This window comes from Leucoraja erinacea, chromosome 6 (genome assembly GCF_028641065.1).
Source record: "Leucoraja erinacea ecotype New England chromosome 6, Leri_hhj_1, whole genome shotgun sequence".
In the NCBI taxonomy this organism is placed as follows: Eukaryota; Metazoa; Chordata; class Chondrichthyes; order Rajiformes; family Rajidae; genus Leucoraja; species Leucoraja erinaceus.
This window is the reverse complement of record NC_073382.1, coordinates 46,487,311-46,506,969: the sequence shown is the minus strand read 5'-3', so window position 1 is coordinate 46,506,969 and position 19,659 is coordinate 46,487,311. Positions and strand designations below refer to the sequence as shown.

General features: G+C 44.5%; 2 protein-coding genes across 2 annotated transcripts in view; both read right to left on the bottom strand.

The window, feature by feature from the left end:
- The window catches only part of LOC129698055 (uncharacterized protein K02A2.6-like), a 198,828-nt gene that overhangs the window by 44,058 nt on the left and 135,111 nt on the right, over positions 1-19,659 (bottom strand). The window lies entirely within an intron of this gene.
- Positions 1-19,659, bottom strand: part of flt3 (fms related receptor tyrosine kinase 3) — a 61,697-nt gene that overhangs the window by 23,825 nt on the left and 18,213 nt on the right. The window contains exons 6-10 of the mRNA XM_055636896.1: positions 13,564-13,666; positions 11,694-11,854; positions 6,537-6,688; positions 6,304-6,454; positions 3,156-3,321 (exon numbers count right to left, since the gene is read on the bottom strand). Coding sequence (XP_055492871.1) covers positions 3,156-3,321; positions 6,304-6,454; positions 6,537-6,688; positions 11,694-11,854; positions 13,564-13,666 — 733 coding nt within the window. The remainder of the gene's footprint in view (positions 1-3,155; positions 3,322-6,303; positions 6,455-6,536; positions 6,689-11,693; positions 11,855-13,563; positions 13,667-19,659) is intronic.

Below are 19,659 nucleotides of genomic sequence, written 5' to 3'. Positions count from 1 at the left end.
ATTAGTATGATGGCATTAGTGGATTTCCGCTAGGCTTGAGACTCTCTAACCATGGAAACAATCAAGCTGCTCAGAAATGGCATAAAATAAATTTATAAATAGGTGCTTTATGACAAAGGTCTAGTATGATTAGTGTCAGAGAGCATGGAACAGGCCCTTCAGTTCAATTCATCCATGCTGACCAAAATCCCCATCTAAGGGTCCCAATTCCTGACAAGAAACCGTCAATACCAACTCAGCATTTGTCCCCAATGGCGCCATAGCGTGTTCTGACTGGTTAACAAAAGCCTACACTCTATGACACATTTCATGCAATGCACCTTGTGCTTTTCAGCAGAAAACGTTGCTTAATATAACAGAAACATAGGAGCTAACTTAGGTCATTCAGCCCATCAAGTCTGCTCCACCATTCGCTCATGGCTAATCTATGTTTCCCTCAACCCCATTCTCCTGCCTTCTCCCCGTAACCTTTAACACCCTTACAAACCAAGAACCTATCAATCTCGACTTTAAAAATACCCACTGACTTGGCCTCTACTGCAATGAATGGCAATGAATTCCACAGATTCACCACCCCTGACTAAAAAATTCTTCCTCATCTCCATTCTAAAGGTGCATCTTTCATTCTATCCCTTCTGGTCTCTAACTCTCCCACTACAGGAAATATCCTCTCCATATCTACTCTATCTCTGTCTCATAATGTTGACTTTAGAGCAGCTGTTATGTTAATTATCTGGATTCCTGTTTATGCAATAATAATATTAAAATGTTCAAAAGTTAACCAGGCACTTGGGGAAAATGTTAATAAGTAGAACGCCCTTGCTTTCAGTTCGTGTTTTGCTTGCTTTGATGAGTGGTAGTATTGAGTCAGAGTGCAAAGTATATTGAAATTGGTTCAAACCGAAGATAGACACAAAAAGTTGGAGTAACTCAGTTAGTCAGGCAGCATCTCTGGAGAAAAGGAATTGGTGACTTTACGGGTCGAGACCCTTCTTCAGACTGAGAGTCAAGAAAAGGGGAAGTTGGTTCAGATGGTCAAGAACAGAGCAATTGTTGGGCCAGGCTGAAAAATCTCCTGTCAGTATACATTCTACAACTCATCTGTAGAAATTTGAGAGAATCCTTGCAAACATAAATATACTGATGTGCTTTCTCAATCACCACATCAGCTTGTAGGGAGCAGTTTAGGTTGCTAGTGATATTGATGTCTAGGAACTTGAAGCTGTTGACTATCTCTACAGTGGCTCATTGAGGATAGAGTTGTGTTCACCCCTCTCCTTCCACTGGCTTTCTTAGGTCAACAAGCAACTCTTGCATCTTGCCGATGGTAATAATAATAATAATAATAATAATAAATTGAATTTATATAGCGCTTTTCAAGGACTCAAAGTCGCTTTACAAGGCAAGGCAAACAAAAAACAAAAACAAAAACAAAACAAAACAAAACACAAACAAGAACACAAGAGGCAATAGCAGGGCTATTGTTCTGACACCATGACAAGGTTCGGGATCACTTTCATTGTTGTATATCTGGGAGACAACAGTGGTATCATCAACGAACATAAAGATTGAGATGCAGCTGTACTTGGCCATCCAATTGTACAAGGAGTAGAGCAGAGGACTAAGCACGTAACACTTAGGTGTACCAGTGCTGATAATCAGGGTGGGAAAAATGTTACGACCAATTCTACTGACTGAAGCTAATCAGAAAGTCCAGAAGCTTATTGCAGATGTCAAAGCTGAGAGAATGGAGCGGCTGGGCTTGTATACTCTGGAAATTAGATGAGAGGGGATCTTATTGAAACATAAGATTATTAAGGGTTTGGACATGCTAGAGAAAACATGTTCCCGATGTTGTGGGAGTCCAGAACCAGGGGCCACAGATTAAGAATAAGGGGTAAGCCGTTTAGAATCGAGATGAGGAAACAACTTTTCACACAGAGAGTTGAGTGTGGAATTCTGGAAACTTTCAAGAGAGAGCTAGATAGGGCTCTTGAAGATGGCGGAGTCAGGGGATATGGGGAGAAGGCGGGAATCGGGGTACTGATTATGGATGATCAGCCATGATCACATTGAATGGCGGTGCTGGCTTGAAGGGCCGTATGGCCTACTCCTGCACCTATTGTCTATAGCCTAGAGTTTAGTTTAGTTTAGAGATACAGCGTGGAAACAGGCCCTTCAGCTCACTGAGTGCGTGCCGACCAACAATCACCCATACACTCGTTCTACTAATTTACAGAGGCCAATTAACCTACAAACCGTCAGTCTCTGGAATGTGGGAGGAAACCAGAGCACCCTGAGAAAACCCACATGGTCACAAGGAGTACATGCAAACTCCGTACAGATAACACCCGTTGTCAGGATTGAACCCGGGACTATGCCGCTGTAAAGCAGCAACTCTACTGCTGCACCACTGTGCCGCCCTTTTTAAAAAATGTTAAAAAGAAATGGTGTCAGGATCTGGTAAGGGGGGGATGAAAAATACGAAGTAGGTATATCCCTTTTTGTGCAGGCTTCATAATAGAGCTTTTGTTTCTTTTTCTTTTTCTTCTTTTCTATGGCCTATTTCTTAACTTTTTCCCCTAACTCTTTGCTCAATGGGTCTTTCTTTCTGATCACTCTTTCACAATATCACGACTTTCTCTCACTTTCTTTACTTTCTTTATTTCTCTCTCTTTTTAAAGCTTAAAAAATGAAGTGGTACGATAAATGTAATAAGATATATTTGGCTTGTACTATTGTAATGTACTGTACTTCTAATACATATAATTATTTTAAAAAAAAATGTTTTCTTTTATTTTATAAAAAATTTAATTTAGAGATGGTGCTGAAGGCTAGCTATAATCAATGAATAGCAACCTTGCATAGGTGTTCTTGTAGTCAAGGTGATCCAGAGCTGAATGTGGTGCCAGGGGATTAAACTTAGTTCAATGAGAAATGAAGATAGTAACATAGCAGGCATATCTGGCAACGCTAGACTATGTAGACTAAACAGAAAAAAGTTTGAATGTCAAATACCAAATGAATGTAATTCACAAAACTTGAGTTAGGATCTGCTTTAACATATACTGATATGAAAGACTATATATAGTAATAAACTGTTTCTGAAAACATTAGCTTTTTGTTAATCGTCCAACAAATTCAAAAACCTGTACCTGTTCGCCAAAAAATTTGTAGGTTCACAAGGGAAGATTGTTTCTGAAAAATACCACTGGCACCTTATAAGTGGATATGCATTAAGTATGGCTTCAAAGCAAAAGTTTTCATCTTTACCAACATCATAGACTTTGTTTAGAGTTGATGAATTTATAAATCCTTTCTCTGTACAAAGAAAAGAATCAGAGGACAAACTTACTGCTTAATCACAGATTATTTTATGAAGCCTTTACAACCACATTTCCTTCCAAATTGGTAATATAGATGAAGAAAAACAATGGATCAATAGTCACAGGCCTCCAATCTGACAACACACCATTCACTGTTACACTCTGACCCCTAGCAACAAGCCAATTTGTTATCCAATTGGTTAGCTTATACTGGATCCCACATGATCTCGCCTTCAGGATGATTCAACTTCAAATGTTTTGGCTGAAAATTGGTTTAACCACCAATTGCAAGATTGGGTTAAACTACATTAAGCCCAATTAAGTTCTTAGTTGCGTCCTCCTAGTTAAAACTGATCATTATTTAATTATTGTCTCAAAATCCAAAGTTAACTTCTAACTTCTATTCGTCAGCACAAATTGTCTTTTTAAACACCAATTTAATTTTCTCCAACTTTACTAGTAACAAGCATGTAGAACTCAAACTTTTTTGTCACAACGATCGAGTCTATCCATTCTGCTACACAGTTGCTTGCATCCTTCCCTTTGACCCTCTTCCGATCTAAAATTATATCATTCTCTTGATTCCACCCCATTTTCCGCCTTCTCTCTCCAGGCACAAGCTATCCACTAGACCCACCTCCTGTTCATTTGATCCTCTAGTGATCAAACTGTTGACCGCTAATAAAAAGGTGGAGTATTTTATTATATGTCAGAGGTTTAAAGATGTTGGTTAGGTATCCTTTTACATTAATTGATGGAGATACATATTTAGATTCAGCAAGAAAAACAGGGAGCCCAATATTTTGTTCATCTCAAGCATTAACTCTATTTTGGCTTCCACATATGTTACCCAACTTGCTGATAATTTCCAATATTTTCTGTTTCATATATCCAGCATCTGTAGCCTTTTTCATTTTCATAGTGCAACTAAACCTGGGGTGTAGGAAGAAACTGCACGCTGGCTTATTCCAAAGATAGGCACAAAATGTTGGAGTAACTCAGTGGGTCAGGCAGCATCTCTGGAGAAAAGGATCACATGATGTTTCAAGTCTGAACCCTTCTTCAACATTACCTATTCTCCAGAGATGCTGCCTGACCTGCTGAGTTGCTCCAGCATTTTGTGTCTATCTTTGGTGTAAATCAGCATCTACAGTTCCTTCCCACGCATTTTGTCTGCAGTTGTTTGTTTCTATGAAGAATGTTTCTCCTGGCTGAGAAATCTTGAGCAAGGGCCATAATCTCAGAACAAGGGGCAGGCTAGTTAGGACAGAGATGAGGAAAATTTTCTTCCTTCAGAAGGTGGTGAATCTTTGGGAATTCTCTCCCCAGAGTGTTGAATGCGTTCAGCCATTTAGTTAATTCAAAACAAAGAATGATAGATTTCTGGATATTAAAGAAATCGTGTTACATGGGTATAGTGCAGTAAAACAAAGGTGAGGTAGAACATTAATAATAATAATAATAATAATAACTTTATTTATAAAGCGCTTTTAGACAACATCAGTTACCACAAAGTGCTGTACATGGGAAATCAACAAAAAGTTATTACAAACTACTAAAACCATTAAGACGACAGGACTATAAAAACAGTAAAAAATTAAAAGACATTAAAAGCACTAAAACAGGAACAATGTCTCAGCCAGTGTCGAAAGCCAGTGAATAAAAGTGAGTTTTTAGGGAGGATTTAAAGATGGACAGTGAAGGGGCCTGTCTGATCTGCAGCGGCAAGGTGTTCCAGAGTGCCGGGGCAGCAACAGAAAAGGCTCTATCCCCTCTGAGCTTCCGCTTAGACCTTGGTACCTCAAGGAGCAGCTGATCCGCTGACCTGAGGCACCGGGTAGGAGCATATAGGTGGAGCAGCTCAGAGAGGTAAGGCGGGGCAAGGCCATTCAATGATTTAAAAACAAATAAAATAATTTTAAAATGAACTCGAAAGTGCACTGAGAGCCAGTGAAGGGAGGCCAAAATTGGCGTAATGTGCTCCCTCTTTCGAGTTACGGTTAAAAGGCGAGCGGCAGCATTTTGGACCAACTGGTCCAAGTTTATTAAGCTAAGCACAAGTTTAATAAATGACAGAAAAGGTTTAAAGGGCCAAAGGGCCAGCTTTGTATATTCAAGGCAGGGGATGGCATTCTGGTGTGATTAGCTGAACTGCTCCCTTATAGCTCCAGCGACCCAGGTTCCTCACCTTCAGTACTGTTTGACTGTGGGGTTCAGTTATTGGGCTTTGACTGCATGGGGTTTTCCTTTGGTTCTCAGCTTTTTCCCACATCCCAATAACATGCAGATTGGTAGGTTAATTGTTCATTGTAAATTGTCTGTGGTTTCGATAGGTGATAAAATCAGTGAGAAGTTGATGGGAAGGGGGAAAAGCATAAGATGAGATAGGTAGACAAAAATGCGAGAGAAACTCAGCGGGCGAGGCAGCATCTATGGAGTGAAGGAAATAGGCAACGTTTCGGGTCGAGACCTTTCTTCAGATTAATTTCAGATTATCTTAAATGAGAGAAGTGAAGTATTTTTGCAAATGGGTACATGACAGCCAGTGTGGACTTCGTGGGTGAAGGTATTTTTTCCATGTGGTACGGCTTTATGTCTTTATCTGTAGATCTTTGGACATGAACAGCAGGGTAGACAGAGATTGAATGGACCACTCTTGCTTTTATCACTCACTTATTTTCTTACATCCAATTATCTCAGCCCATCTGTCGCTGACATCATAATCTACACCATTATCTGTGAACCCCCCCTCTCATCTGATGTTCCAAAAATCATACCACTTTGAATGAGGCTTTGGATATCTGTCCTGATAGTTCTTTTTATCACTCTGTAACATATTTTATCAGTTTTGTTTGATAGCTCTTTTTTTAAGTGTCTTGGGATATCTCTGTCTTTGCTTTTGAGGTTAATATTTAGCTCATTGTAGCACTTTTCAACTCCAATTATTCAAATGCAAAATTATGAAACATCAACTTACCAAATACTGTTAACTTGATTGTCTTGTTTGAAAGCTGTGTAGAAGTACATGTATACGATCCACTATCTTTTAAACTTACTGAATTAATAAACAGGTACTCATATTTTACACGTGCATCAACTGTTTGACGTGCGCTTTCAGTGTGCAGGACCTGCATTATTGATAAAATAATAATAACTGCATTGAAATTTATGAAGTAATACACACTAAAACAATTAAAGTGAGTGTCATACCTCTGTTGTACGTCCTGCCTTTGTGTCATTAGTCCAGGCTACTTTGAATCTATGATCTTTGTTTGAAGCGATACACCTTATCAGAAATTGTTCACCAACTTTACGGTAAACATGTAGGACTGGACTTTTTATGTCTGATTTGATATTAAGATCTACAATTCAAAGGCAAAAAACATTATAATTATAAAATTTACTAAAGGCTTTGCAACACTAAACATGAATTAACACAAATGAATTAAAAAACGATACTTTTAGCTAGGAAAGTACATTTCAGTGACTAATTTTCAGACAGAAACTAACCAAATTCCCCTTTCACTCCTTCTCATCTCTACCCTTTGTCCACCCATCTGCCAATCAAAATCTCCCCTCACCTGAAGCCACCCATCACTTGCCAAGCTTTGTCCTGTCCTGCCCCTCCCCCCCACTTCTCTTTCATGTTTCTCCCCTTTGTACAAAATCAGCCTAAAAATAATCCTAAAACATCACCCATCTATGTTCTTTAGAGATGCTGCCTAAAGAACACTCTTCAGATTTTTCATGCACACTCTATGCACACAGGGCAATATACCACGGCCAATTAACCTGCCAATCTGGAACAAGAAACAAATTGCTGCAGGGGCTCAACAGGTCAGTCATCATCTACGGAGGCAAAGGAATAGTTGGTGTTTAGGCTGACACCTTCCACCATTCCCGAAAAGAAATGAGGATCATCCAGGAGAATCCTGCAAGATCACATGGAAATTGTACAAACTCCATGCAGGCAAAACTGGAGGTTAGGATTTAATCGAGAGTCAAGAGTGTTTGGTGGTCAATGGAACAAAAAAAACTCTTATTTGCAGCAGCTTAACGGGCCTGTAAACACAATACACGTAAATAACGTTGAACCAAGGCTGCTGGAATTGTAAGGCAGCAGGTCTACCAGCTGCACCATTGTGCTGCCCCTTACCAAGTACCATTTGTGTTGGGTATGTGGATCAGTATTTTGAAGTATTTATCAACCAGTTGATTACTTTGTTTGTATGAAATAATTTGAGCAGGTGCTGTGACCATGATGGGAACAGCTGTTAAACAAGGGAGGAAAATACTTGTCATCTCACAGAACAGAAGGAGGGCGACCTAGAGAAGGGAAGCAGCGTTGTTCTCAGAGACAGAAGTGGGGGCAGTCTCAGAAAACAGAAGTGGAGGCAGATAGGGAAGTGATTGTGATTTTAGAAAGAGAAGTGGTTGGAAAGTAGTAGATGGTGCAAGGAAAAGGTAAAATGACCAAGGTTCTAATTCCAAGTACTTGGAAATATCAATTTGAAATATCTTTACAAAATTCTAAGAAGATTATAGGTGTACACCTATATACCATTTATTATCCTTAAAATATGGTAATCAACTTTTATGACCAAAAGAAAATATTAAGATTTCTTTGGAGCACAGGAGGCTGAGGGGTGAACTTATAGAGGTGTATATGAGGGGAATAGATAGGGTGAAAGCACAGAGTATTTTACTCAGAGTAGGGGAACCAAAAACCAAGGGACAGGTTTACGGGAAGAGGGGAAAATTTAATAGGGCCTTGAAGGGTAACTTTTTCACTCAGAGGATGGCGGGTGTATGGAATGAGCTGTCAGAGGAGGTAGTTCAGGCAGGTACTATAACAACATTCAAAAGACAAAAGGACACAAAATGCTGAAGTAATTCAGCAGATCAGGCAGCATCTCTGGAGAACATGGATAGATTATGTTTCAGGTTGACACCCTTCTTCGGACTGATTATGGGAAGGGGGGGGGGAGAAAGTTGGAAAAGGGGGAAGGCAGGACAAAGTGTGACACGTAATAGGTAGGCACAGGCAATGAGGTCTTTGATAGGCAGATGGTTGGAATAAAAGACATGATAAGAGCTGAAGGTGTGACACAGGTTGGAAGAGTTGTGGCTTGTGGGGCCAGGGAATGGAAAGTAGTGGGAGAGGGGGAGGGGGAGGGGGGTTGATGGAAGGGAGAAATGGGTTGTTCAGGTGGGGCATAGGGGAGGGAAGAGAGGGCAGCAGGAGGAGTGTGAGGGAGAAAATGGGGAGAAAGGGGTGTGGGGGGTATAGGTTACTTCAAATTGGAGCATTTTCAATGTTCATACTGTTGAGTTGTAAGCTACCCAAGCGGAATATGAGGTGCTGTTCCACCAGTTTGAATGTGGCCTCACTCTGGCATTGGAGGAGTGGTAAGAGGAGTTAAAATAGTTTTCAACCGGGAGATCCAGTAGATGCAGGGGAACCAAGCGAAAGTGTTCAGATAATGGTTTAGGTGGGAAGGGATGAGTTACAGAGGGAGCATTATCTGCGGCATGCGAAAAGGGGTGGAGATGGGAAGATGTGACTAGTGGAGGTATCACGTTGGAGGTGCCAGAAATATTAGAGTATGATCTATTGGATGCGGCAGCTGGTGGGGTGAAAGATGAGGACCCTGGAAAATCTTTCCTTATTCTGTCTGGGAGGAGGGAAAGCAAGAGCAGAACTCCGGGACAGAGGAGGCGTGGGTTAGAGGTCCATCTATGACAGAAGGGGGTAAATCACGTCCTCAGAGATATTGCCCGAAGGCTTCACAGATCGATCTCTTCTCCTGCCTTCCAGCGCCGCGCGGATTAGTCTGTTCCCCATCACTCCCCGGGACAGTCCGCCCCTTCCTGCACCTTCGCGTCTTTACTGGAGCTGAGAATGACTGGCAGAGGTTTGCATCTGGACTTTTGGAGGGATCCGAAGCAGCCCCCCAGCCTCAAGCAGCCCCCCAGCCCCAACCCAGCCCCAAGCAGCAGCCCAGCGTCAGAGACCCGACCTAGCCCAGCCGAGGAGACCCTGCCCGGCCCAGAGTTGGAGAACCAGCCCAGCCCGGAATCGGAGATGTCGCTATTGTCGCCAAACGGAAAGCAGAGACTCTGATCCCGGTGGAGGAGAATGACCAGCGACTGCTGTGAGTCCCTATCGCACAGCCAATTCCAGCCACTACCCCTCTGGTCCCCCTTGCAGGCTCCTGCCCCCCCCCCCCCCCCCCATCCCCCATGGCTCTTCAGCATCTTTTCTACAAGCTCACCCCCCCCCCCCACACACACACCCCCCCCCCCACACACACATACCATCCATCCACACCCCCCCCCCTCCCACACACACACACAACACCCACACACCCCATCCCCCACACCCTACTACCCACACCCCCCTCCCCCCACATACACACCCACCCCCTCACAAATCCCCCCCACCACCCACAAACACACCTCTGCCCACACACCTAGGCAGCTTCGACCTGTCCTCGCGGCCTACCAGCGGGCCTGGAGCGGCGTTTCCTGTCGGGGACCGCCCAGAACCTTGGCTTCGGCAGGCGGCACAGCGCTGGAGCGCTATCGCGGAGCGGGTGATGCCTTGCCCGGGTCGCCGCGCTGGAGCTCCGGTGAGCTGAAGATTGCTGAGGAAAACATCGCGGAGCTGCGGGACTGTGGAGCGACCAGCTGCGAGCGGCATGGCTGAACTTTACACCGGGAGCCTGGGATCTCTAGATGAGATCGCCAGTTGTGGAGCTCCAACCGGCGCGGCCTTATTGGCTTCGGAAGCCGCGGCCTCAAGTACGGAAGCGGCCGTTCCAGGGTTCCCAAGCCGCTGAGAGGACTCTCCCGACGCCGGAGCAACATCACCCGGCGCGAACGGCCTGGAACATCGGAGGCCTCAATAGGGCCGACTATGGGTGAACTGGACTGGGGTTGGGGACTGGGGTTGGGCACTGGACTTTGTCCCTTCCCTCATAAAGGGAATCATTGTGGGGGATGTTCTTTATGTTTAAAACTCTTATTAATGTTATGTCTGTATTCCTTTTTTATGTGCTGCAAAATGGCAAGAAGCATTTCACTTCACTACACCTAGGTGTATGTGAATGTGACCAATAAAATAACTTTGATACCTTTGATACACCCCTCTCACCCCCACACCACAACCCCCCGCACCCACCCAACTCCCCCCTGCCTCCACAACGCCCCCCACACACCACTCCCCCGTTCACACACCCCCCCGCCCACACACCCTCCCCCCGCCCACACACACCCTCCGTCCGCCCACCCACCCCCTCCCCCCGCCCACACACCCTCCCGCCCACACACCCTCCCCCCCCCCACACCCCACACCCTCCCCCGCCCCACACACCCTCCCCCCCCCGCCCACACACCCTCCCCCCCCGCCCACACACACCCCCCCCCCGCCCACACACCCCCCCCCCCCCGCCCACACACACCCCCCCCCCCGCCCACACACACCCCCCCCCGCCCACACACCCCCCCCCCCCCCCACACCCCACCACCCTCCCCTCCCACCCCCACACACCCTCCCTCCCGCCCCACACACCCTCCCCGCCCCACACACCCTCCCCCCCCGCCCACACACACCCCCCCCCCCCCCCGCCCACACACACCCTCCCCTCCCCCCCCCACACACACCCACCCCGCCCCACACACCTTCCCCCCCGCCCACACACACCCCCCTCCCCCCCGCCCACACACACCCTCCCCCCCCGCCCACACCCCCCCGCGCCCCCCCCCCCCCTCCCCCACACACACCCCCCTCCCCCCCGCCACACACACCCCCCCCCCGCCCCCACACACACACCCCCCCCCCCACACACACACACCCCCCTCCCCCCCGCCCACACACCCTCCCGCCCACACACACACACCCCCCCCCCCGCCCACACACCCTCCCCCCCCCCCCACACACCCTCACCCCCCCCCCCACACACCCTCCCCCCCCGCCCACGCCACACACACACACACCCCCCCCACACACACACCCCTCCCACATCCCTCTTCTCCCCCCCCCCCCCCCCACCCATATCATGCCTGATCCCATACCCAAGCACCAGAGATTAAAGTAGTCCAATACATGGAGTGGAGTTTCAAGTAAGTGAGTTCAATCCTAAATTCTAAGTTCACTCTTGTTAGCAATTAGTTTCTTATGCATTTACAGCCCAAAAACCTTTAGGCACAGCCTACATTAAATCAAACATCAGGAAAAAAGAGATAGTTATTTTCATTACGTTCCTTAAAATACCATGGTGTTATTGGAACAATTCTTAGAATTATCAATAAAATTTACCCTGCAACATTTGATACTTTTATGGGCTTCTGATGGTATATAATTACCTAGTGTGTAAAGACTTGAACACTCTGATCCCAGGATATTGCTGGAACAACAACATTCATTACCAAAGGTTAAGTTTGTAATTGGAACCTCTTTTTTAACTCTTGCCATGCCAAACAATCCAGTCGATTCAAAACGTTTATCCAAGATCAAATTTGAAGAACTGCAATTTCAAAATATGTTGTTAATGCAGGGAATTAACACACTCTTCCAAGGTTTATGAGAGCATTGTGTTATAACAAATTGGCTAAGAATGGAATTTGTTGCTACATTTTATCATGTTAAATTTTCTTCATAACAAGTTTATTGAACAAGTCTTGAATTTCTTTGCCATCCACCCGCTGAAGTAGGTTTTATATGTTTAAATCATTTTGTAAAGATCTTTCTGCCTGACTTTGACAGCCAACATGGCAGGTGTTTTGTAGGGATCAATCTATCTATCTATCTATCTTTCGATAATTTCTGAAGTTCTCCTTATTGTCACTTGTAATGTAAGCAGAAGGGACGTTGAAATCCCAGACAAAGCAGGAACTGTAATGTTATTGCAGGTACGTGGGAAAACCAAATTGAACTTTACCTTTCTAATATATATAATAACTATTCCCTTTGTGCAGTCTGACCTGTTACTTGACATATTTAAATGTTTATTAGAATACAAGTTTCATAAACTTTTAAAGAATAACAAATAACAAATAAATCCTACTAAGTTCCACCATTGATCACCACTGGACTAGTGTATTCAAGAATTGAACCACAAAGTGGGAGAGTGTGTGTTTGCACCATAATTTTGTCACGTAACAACTTCCTAGTCCTGTTACTTATTTGGAAATGCTACATCGTGAAATGCACTTCTTATCCCAACTCAATCTCCAATATCTTTCATTCTTTTTTTGAAACATAAGTAAATCATGGCCTGGCACTTTGTAACAGTTCCCACTTTTATGTTGAGAAATAGTGTATGTAACAAAGAGATCAATTGGAGATGGTAGCAGCTAAGATTCAAGATTCAAGATTCAATTTAATTGTCATTTGGACCCCTTGAGGTCCAAACGAAATGCCGTTTCTGCAGCCATACATTACAAACAAATAGACTCAAGACACAACATAATTTACATAAACATCCATCACATCGCTGTGATGGAAGGCCAAAAAAACGTATCTCTCCACTGCACTCTCCCCCCGCCCCCCGATGTCAGAGTCAAAGACAAAGCCCCCGGCTGGCGATGGCGATTGTCCCGCGGCCATTAAAGCCACGCCGGGTGATGCAAGGTCGCACACCGGGTCTTGGTGTTAAAGCCCCCGGCGTGCGCTCGCAGAGTCCCGTGGCCATTCCAAGCCGCGCGGGGCGGTGATGTCAGGCCCCGCTCCAGGAGCTCTTCGACCCCGCAACTCGGGCGGGAGAAGTCGCCATTGCGAGAGCCCTGAAAAGCGGTCTCGCTCCAGGGACCCGCGGGCTCCCGGTGCCGCCGTCCGCCAGACCTGCAGTTGCAGCCTCCGAATCTCCGGAGGTCGGGCCGCAGCAGCAGCAGCGCTCCACCACCGCTCCACCCGCTCTGGACTCAGCCAGCTCCGCGACGGTGAGGTGAGTCGTCGGCACCAGAGTCCCCGGTCTTCTCCTGTTGGAGGCCGCTCCTCGTTGCAGCCCCAACGACAACGGAGACCCGACAAGAAAAGGTCGGGTCTCCCGTGCAGGGAGAGATTTAAAAGTTACCCCCTCCCTCCCCACACACACACCCCAACAAAAAATAACAAAAACTACATAGAAACATAGACAAAAAATAATAAAAACGCGGACGGGCTGCAGAGGCCGCTGCTGACGAGAGTCGCGCAGCCTACCGAATTTCATTTCATAAGCATGAAAGTGAAGTTTACCTTGTACAATCACGTCTCCAATTGAGCTCTGCATCAAGGTAATTTTCTGCTGTGCAATCCACTGTGTTTTTTTTCATAGCCAACTTTGGCTTCCTGGGTTTTGCTGTGAAATGAAATAGCTTGCCTTCAGAAACATGTAAAACGTTACTAACAAACTAATGACGAACATTTCTCCAGTTACCTATAGTTTGCAAGAGGACTAACTTTACTCAAATTATGGAGTTCTTAGTTTCCTACGATAAGATTGTGAAACAGAGATCTAGGTTTGTCAAAAACATCAATGTATTTATCACAATTAGGTGAATGTTACAATAAAAGTAATTGATAAATATCAATACATTTGTAGAATAATTAAGAACAATAACTATAAGTTTCATTTATGTGGCATTTTTTAAACGTGCAAATTGCTGCAAAGATCTACACTGAGAACTGTACTTAATAGCACTGTTGGTGCCTTCTCATAGGAAATAAAGAAAAAAACAAAACAATAATTTAGCTCCTTGAGCCTGCTAAAGATGAGCTCTCAGGCCACCTGTCTTTTACTCTCATACACAAGCTTTTCCCCACATCCATCATTTTCATATTTAAAATAAACACATGACCTGGGTTATTTGTCAACTGTGGTCAATAACTACATTTCCATCATGCATCAAATAAAAGTAATTCTACTGCTGACAGGCTGATTAAAATTATTGGACAATGTCCCAAGTCAAACACTCCCAAGTCTGCAAGTATTAATGCGTAGTTGATAATTGGCATACCTATGATTCCATGACTCTCTCACACTCACAAAAGTACCTTTTCTCTATATTTCCTACCAGTTCCCCATAATATCTTGCAAACTTCAACCTGTAACCCCCAAGCTCCAGGGAAAACCCCTGTATGTGAGTAAATGTAAGCATGAGAGTAAAAGCATAAAATATACTGGACGAGGCCACCAGGTCATTGATGTAGCATAAGTTATCAATTGTGGAAAAAAAGGTTCTACATTCCTATCACCTTCCGTAACTAGAAGTAACGTCATTTCCAAGAAAAACATTTGAGTTCTGCTATCACACTGATAAATCCACGCAGCTCTTCTTCCAATAGCGTTTCCAGGTTAGCATTTGTGCTTTCTGGTTAAAGGTGCAGTGCTTTAGTAAAGGTACAGTGAGCTAAGGGTACAGTGGGCTAAAGGTACAGTGCTTTTTGTTTATATAATAAAGGTGCAGTTTAAAGGTCAAGAGGGAGCAGCTGTTGCGAGTCAGATACCTGCTGATTTCTCCCAGCAGTTTCTATTGTATTATACTTATATCGGATCCAGGGTAAGGCGGGAGAATGACAGTCAGAGCAGTGTACTGTTCTAGATGTCAGATGTGGGAGGTCATGGTGTCGGATGGCCCTCCAGACGTCCACATCTGCACCAGGTGCAGCGAGATGGGGCTGCTAAGAGACCGTATTAGGATCCTGGAGCAGCAGCTCGATGACCTCTGTCTGATCAGGAAGAGTGAGGAGGTCATAGAGGGGAGTTATAGGGAGGTGGTCACTGCAAAACCACGGGAGAGAGACATGTGGGTCACGCTAAGGAAGGGCAAGGGGCAGAGGCAGGAAGAGTGAGTACTCCAATGTCAGTACACCTCGCAAATAAGTACTCCTGTTTGAGTACGGATGGGGGTGACAGCCTACCCGGGGGTAGTGACAGCGGACGGGCCTCCAGCACAGAGACCGGCCCTGTTGCTCCTGAAGGTAGGGAAAAAAAGAGGGCAATAGTAATTGGGGACTCTATTGTTAGGGGGTCGGATAGGCGATTCTGTCGACGCAGTCGGGAGACCAGGATGGTGGTCTGCCTCCCTGGTGCAAAGGTCTCGGACGTGTCTCAATGCATCCAAGATATCCTTAAATCAGAGGGAGAGGAGCCTGAGGTCATGGTACATATAGGTACCAATGACATGGGTAAAAAAAGGGAAGAGGTCCTGAAGGGAGGATTTAGGGAGTTGGGAGGAGAGTTAAGGAAAAAGGACCAAAAAGGTAACAATCTCAGGATTACTGCCTGTGCCACGCGACAGTGAGAGTAGGAATGGAGTGAGGTGGAGGATAAATGCGTGGATGACCTGTACAGAAAGGATGGGTTGCACTTGAACCCGAGGGGGACCAATATCCTAGCGGGAAATTTGCAAAGGCTACTGGGGAGACTTTAAACTAGAATGGTTGGGGCGAGGGACTCAAATAGCGAAAGCTAGTAGACAGAATGGGAGGCAGGAAGCAGAAAAGGGAAGCACTCGGACACAAGAGGAGAAAGAAAAAAAGGAAATAAACAGAGAATAAGAGACGGGGGGTTTCTTAAATGTGCATATTTTAATGCTAGGAGCATTGTAAGAAAGGTGGATGAGCTTAGAGTCTGGATAGACACCTGGAAGTATGATGTTGTGGCGATCAGTGAAACATGGTTGCAGGAGGGCTGTGATTGGAAACTAAATATTCCAAGATTTCGTTGCTTCAGGTGTGAAATTGGAGGGGCAAGAGGTGGAGGTGTTGCATTGCTAGTCAGGGAAGATATTACAGCAGTGCTTTGGCAGGATAGATTGGAGGGCTTATCTAGGGAAGCTATTTGGGTGGAATTGAGAAGTCGGAAAGGTGTAGCAACACTTATAGGGGTATATTATAGACCGCCAAACGGGGAACGAGAATTGGAAGAGCAAATATGTAAGGAGATAGCAGATATTAGTAGTAAGCACAAGGTGGTGATTGTGGGAGATTTCAACTTTCCACACATAGACTGGGAAACGCATTCTGTAAATGGGCTGGATGGGTTGGAGTTTGTAAAATGTGTGCAGGATAATTTTTTGCAGCAATACATAGAGGTACCTACTAGAGGAGGGGCGGTACTGGACCTCCTGTTAGGAAATGAGACGGGACAGGTGGCGGAGGTATGCGTTGGGGAGCACTTCGGGTCCAGTGATCACAATACCATTAGTTTCAATATAATTATGGAGAAGACTGGACCTAGGGTTGAGATTTTTGATTGGAGAAAGGCTAACTTTGATGAGATGCGAGATGATTTAAAAGAAGTGAACTGGGACATTTTGTTTTATGGGGAAAATGTAGAAGAGAAATGGAGGACATTTAAAGGGGAAATTTTAAGAGTACAGAATCTTTATGTTTCTGTTCGGTTGAAAGGAAACAGTAAAAATTGTAAAGCGCCGTGGTTTTCAAGGGAAATTGGACATCTTGTTCGGAAAACGAGGGAGATCTACAATAATTATAGGCAGCATGAAGTACATGAGGTGCTTGAGGAGTATAAGGAATGTAAAAAGAATCTTAAGAAAGAAATTAGAAAAGCTAAAAGAAGATATGAGGTTGCTTTGGCAAGTAAAGTGAAAGTAAATCCAAAGGGTTTCTAGAGCTATATTAATAGCAAAAGGATAACGAGGGATAAAATTGGTCCATTGGAGAGACAGAATGGACAGCTATCTGCAGAGCCAAAAGAGATGGGGGAGATATTGAACATTTTTTTTTCTTCGGTATTCACCAAGGAGAAGGATATTGAATTATGTGAGGTAAGGGAAACTAGTAGAGTAGCTATGGATACTATGAGGTTCAAAGTAAAAGAAGTACTGACACTTTTGAAAAATATAACAGTGGATAAATCTCCAGGTCCTGACAGGATATTCCCTAGGACATTGAGGGAAGTTAGTGTAGAAATAGCCGGGGCTATGACAGAAATATTTCAAATGTCATTAGAAACGGGAATAGTCCCCGAGGATTGGCGTACTGCGCATGTTGTTCCATTGTTTAAAAAGGGTTCTAAGAGTAAACCTAGCAATTATAGACCTGTTAGTTTGACTTCAGTGGTGGGCAAATTAATGGAAAAGATACTTAGAGATAATATATATAAGCATCTGGATAAACAGGGTCTGATTAGGAACAGTCAACATGGATTTGTGCCTGGAAGGTCATGTTTGACTAATCTTCTTGAATTTTTTGAAGAGGTTACTAGGGAAATTGACGAGGGTAAAGCAGTGGATGTTGTCTCTATGGACTTTAGTAAGGCCTTTGACAAGGTTCCTCATGGAAGGTTGGTTAAGAAGGTTCAACTGTTGGGTATAAATGCAGGAATAGCAAGATGGATTCAACAGTGGCTGAATGGGAGAAGCCAGAGGGTAATGGTGGATGGCTGTTTATCGGGTTGGAGGCAGGTGACTAGTGGGGTGCCTCAGGGATCTGTGTTGGGTCCTTTGTTGTTTGTCATGTACATCAATGATCTGGATGAAGGTGTGGTAAATTGGATTAGTAAGTATGCAGATGATACCAAGATAGGGGGTGTTGTGGATAATGAAGAGGATTTCCAAAGTCTACAGAGTGATTTAGGCCATTTGGAAAAATGAGCTGAAAGATGGCAGATGGAGTTTAATGCTGATAAATGTGAGGTGCTACACCTTGGCAGGGCAAATGGTAGGGAATTGAAGAATACAGTTGAACAGAGGGATCTGGGTATAACCGTGCATAGTTCCTTGAAGGTGGAATCTCATATAGATAGGGTGGTAAAGAAAGCTTTTGGTATGCTAGCCTTTATAAATCAGAGCATTGAGTATAGAAGCTGGGATGTAATGTTAAAATTGTACAAGGCATTGGTGAGACCAAATCTGGAGTATGGTGTACAATTTTGGTCGCCCAATTATAGGAAGGATGTCATCAAAATAGAGAGAGTACAGAGGAGATTTACTAGAATGTTGCCTGGGTTTCAACAACTAAGTTACAGAGAAAGGTTGAATAAGTTAGGTCTTTATTCTCTGGAGCGCAGAAGGTTAAGGGGGGATTTGATAGAGGTCTTTAAAATGATGAGAGGGATAGACAGAGTTGATGTGGACAAGCTTTTCCCTTTGAGAATAGGGAAGATTCAAACAAGAGGACATGACTTCAGAATTAAGGGACAGAAGTTTAGGGGTAACATGAGGGGGACCTTCTTTACTCAGAGAGTGGTAGCGGTGTGGAATGAGCTTCCAGTGGAAGTGGTGGAGGCAGGTTCGTTGGTATCATTTAAAAATAAATTGGATAGGCATATGGATGAGAAGGGAATGGAGGGTTATGGTATCAGTGCAGGCAGGTGGGACTAAGGGAAAAAAAGTTGTTCGGCACGAACCTGTAGGGCCGAGATGGCCTGTTTCCGTGCTGTAATTGTTATATGGTTATATGGTTATAATAGGCTCTCGTACTCAGAACTGTTTACCGTGCTCCTGATGTTGTCCATCAACAGCTTTGTGAAACTATGGCATATTTACTATCCTCTTGTACTTTTGTTCTCTAAATATAATTGATACATGTGAACTCACATTAATATCTTCCTTTTCACATTTCAAAAGCACTATACTTTATAGGTTCAGAATGGATGGTTTCATTGGGCAACATAGCTTTGTCCACTTTTTTTTATCCTTTAGGGTCATAGAGCCATACAGCATGGAAACAGGTCTTTTGGATCAACTTGCCCTCATCGACCAACATGTCCTATCTACACTAGTCCCACCTGCCTGTGTTTGACCCATACCCCTCTAAACCTGTCCTATCCATGTACCTGCCTAAGTGTTGTGATAGTACGTGCCTCAACTACCTCCCCCGGCAGCTGGTTTCATACACCCATCTTACACCCACCACACTTTGTGTGAAAAAGTTAACCCTCGGGTTCCAATTTAAATCTTTCGTCCCCCACCTTAAAGTCCTCTGGCTCTCAATTCCCCTACTCTGGGCAAGAGACTGTGCGTCTACCCTACCCAATCTATTCCTTTCATGATTTTGTACACTTTGTTGGTAAATTGGGAATTATAGTTCATTCAGAGGCATCAACAAAATTCAGGAAATATTAATATACTTTCAAAATGAGCATTTGAAAATTAGTATGCAGAAGTACTGGGAAGAGGTTCAACACTCTTCAGAAAGTAAAGGGCCTGTCCCACTTGGCGTTCATTCGCGAGCCATTTACGCGACCTGCTAGCGTGTGGGTAGCGCGTGGGTAGCGCTGGACGGGCGCATGGAGTGGTGTGGAGTGGTGTGGAGGAGTGTGGACTTCGTCCTGCATTAAATCTTTGCGCACCACAGGCCTGTCGTGTAACTGACGCCCAAAGT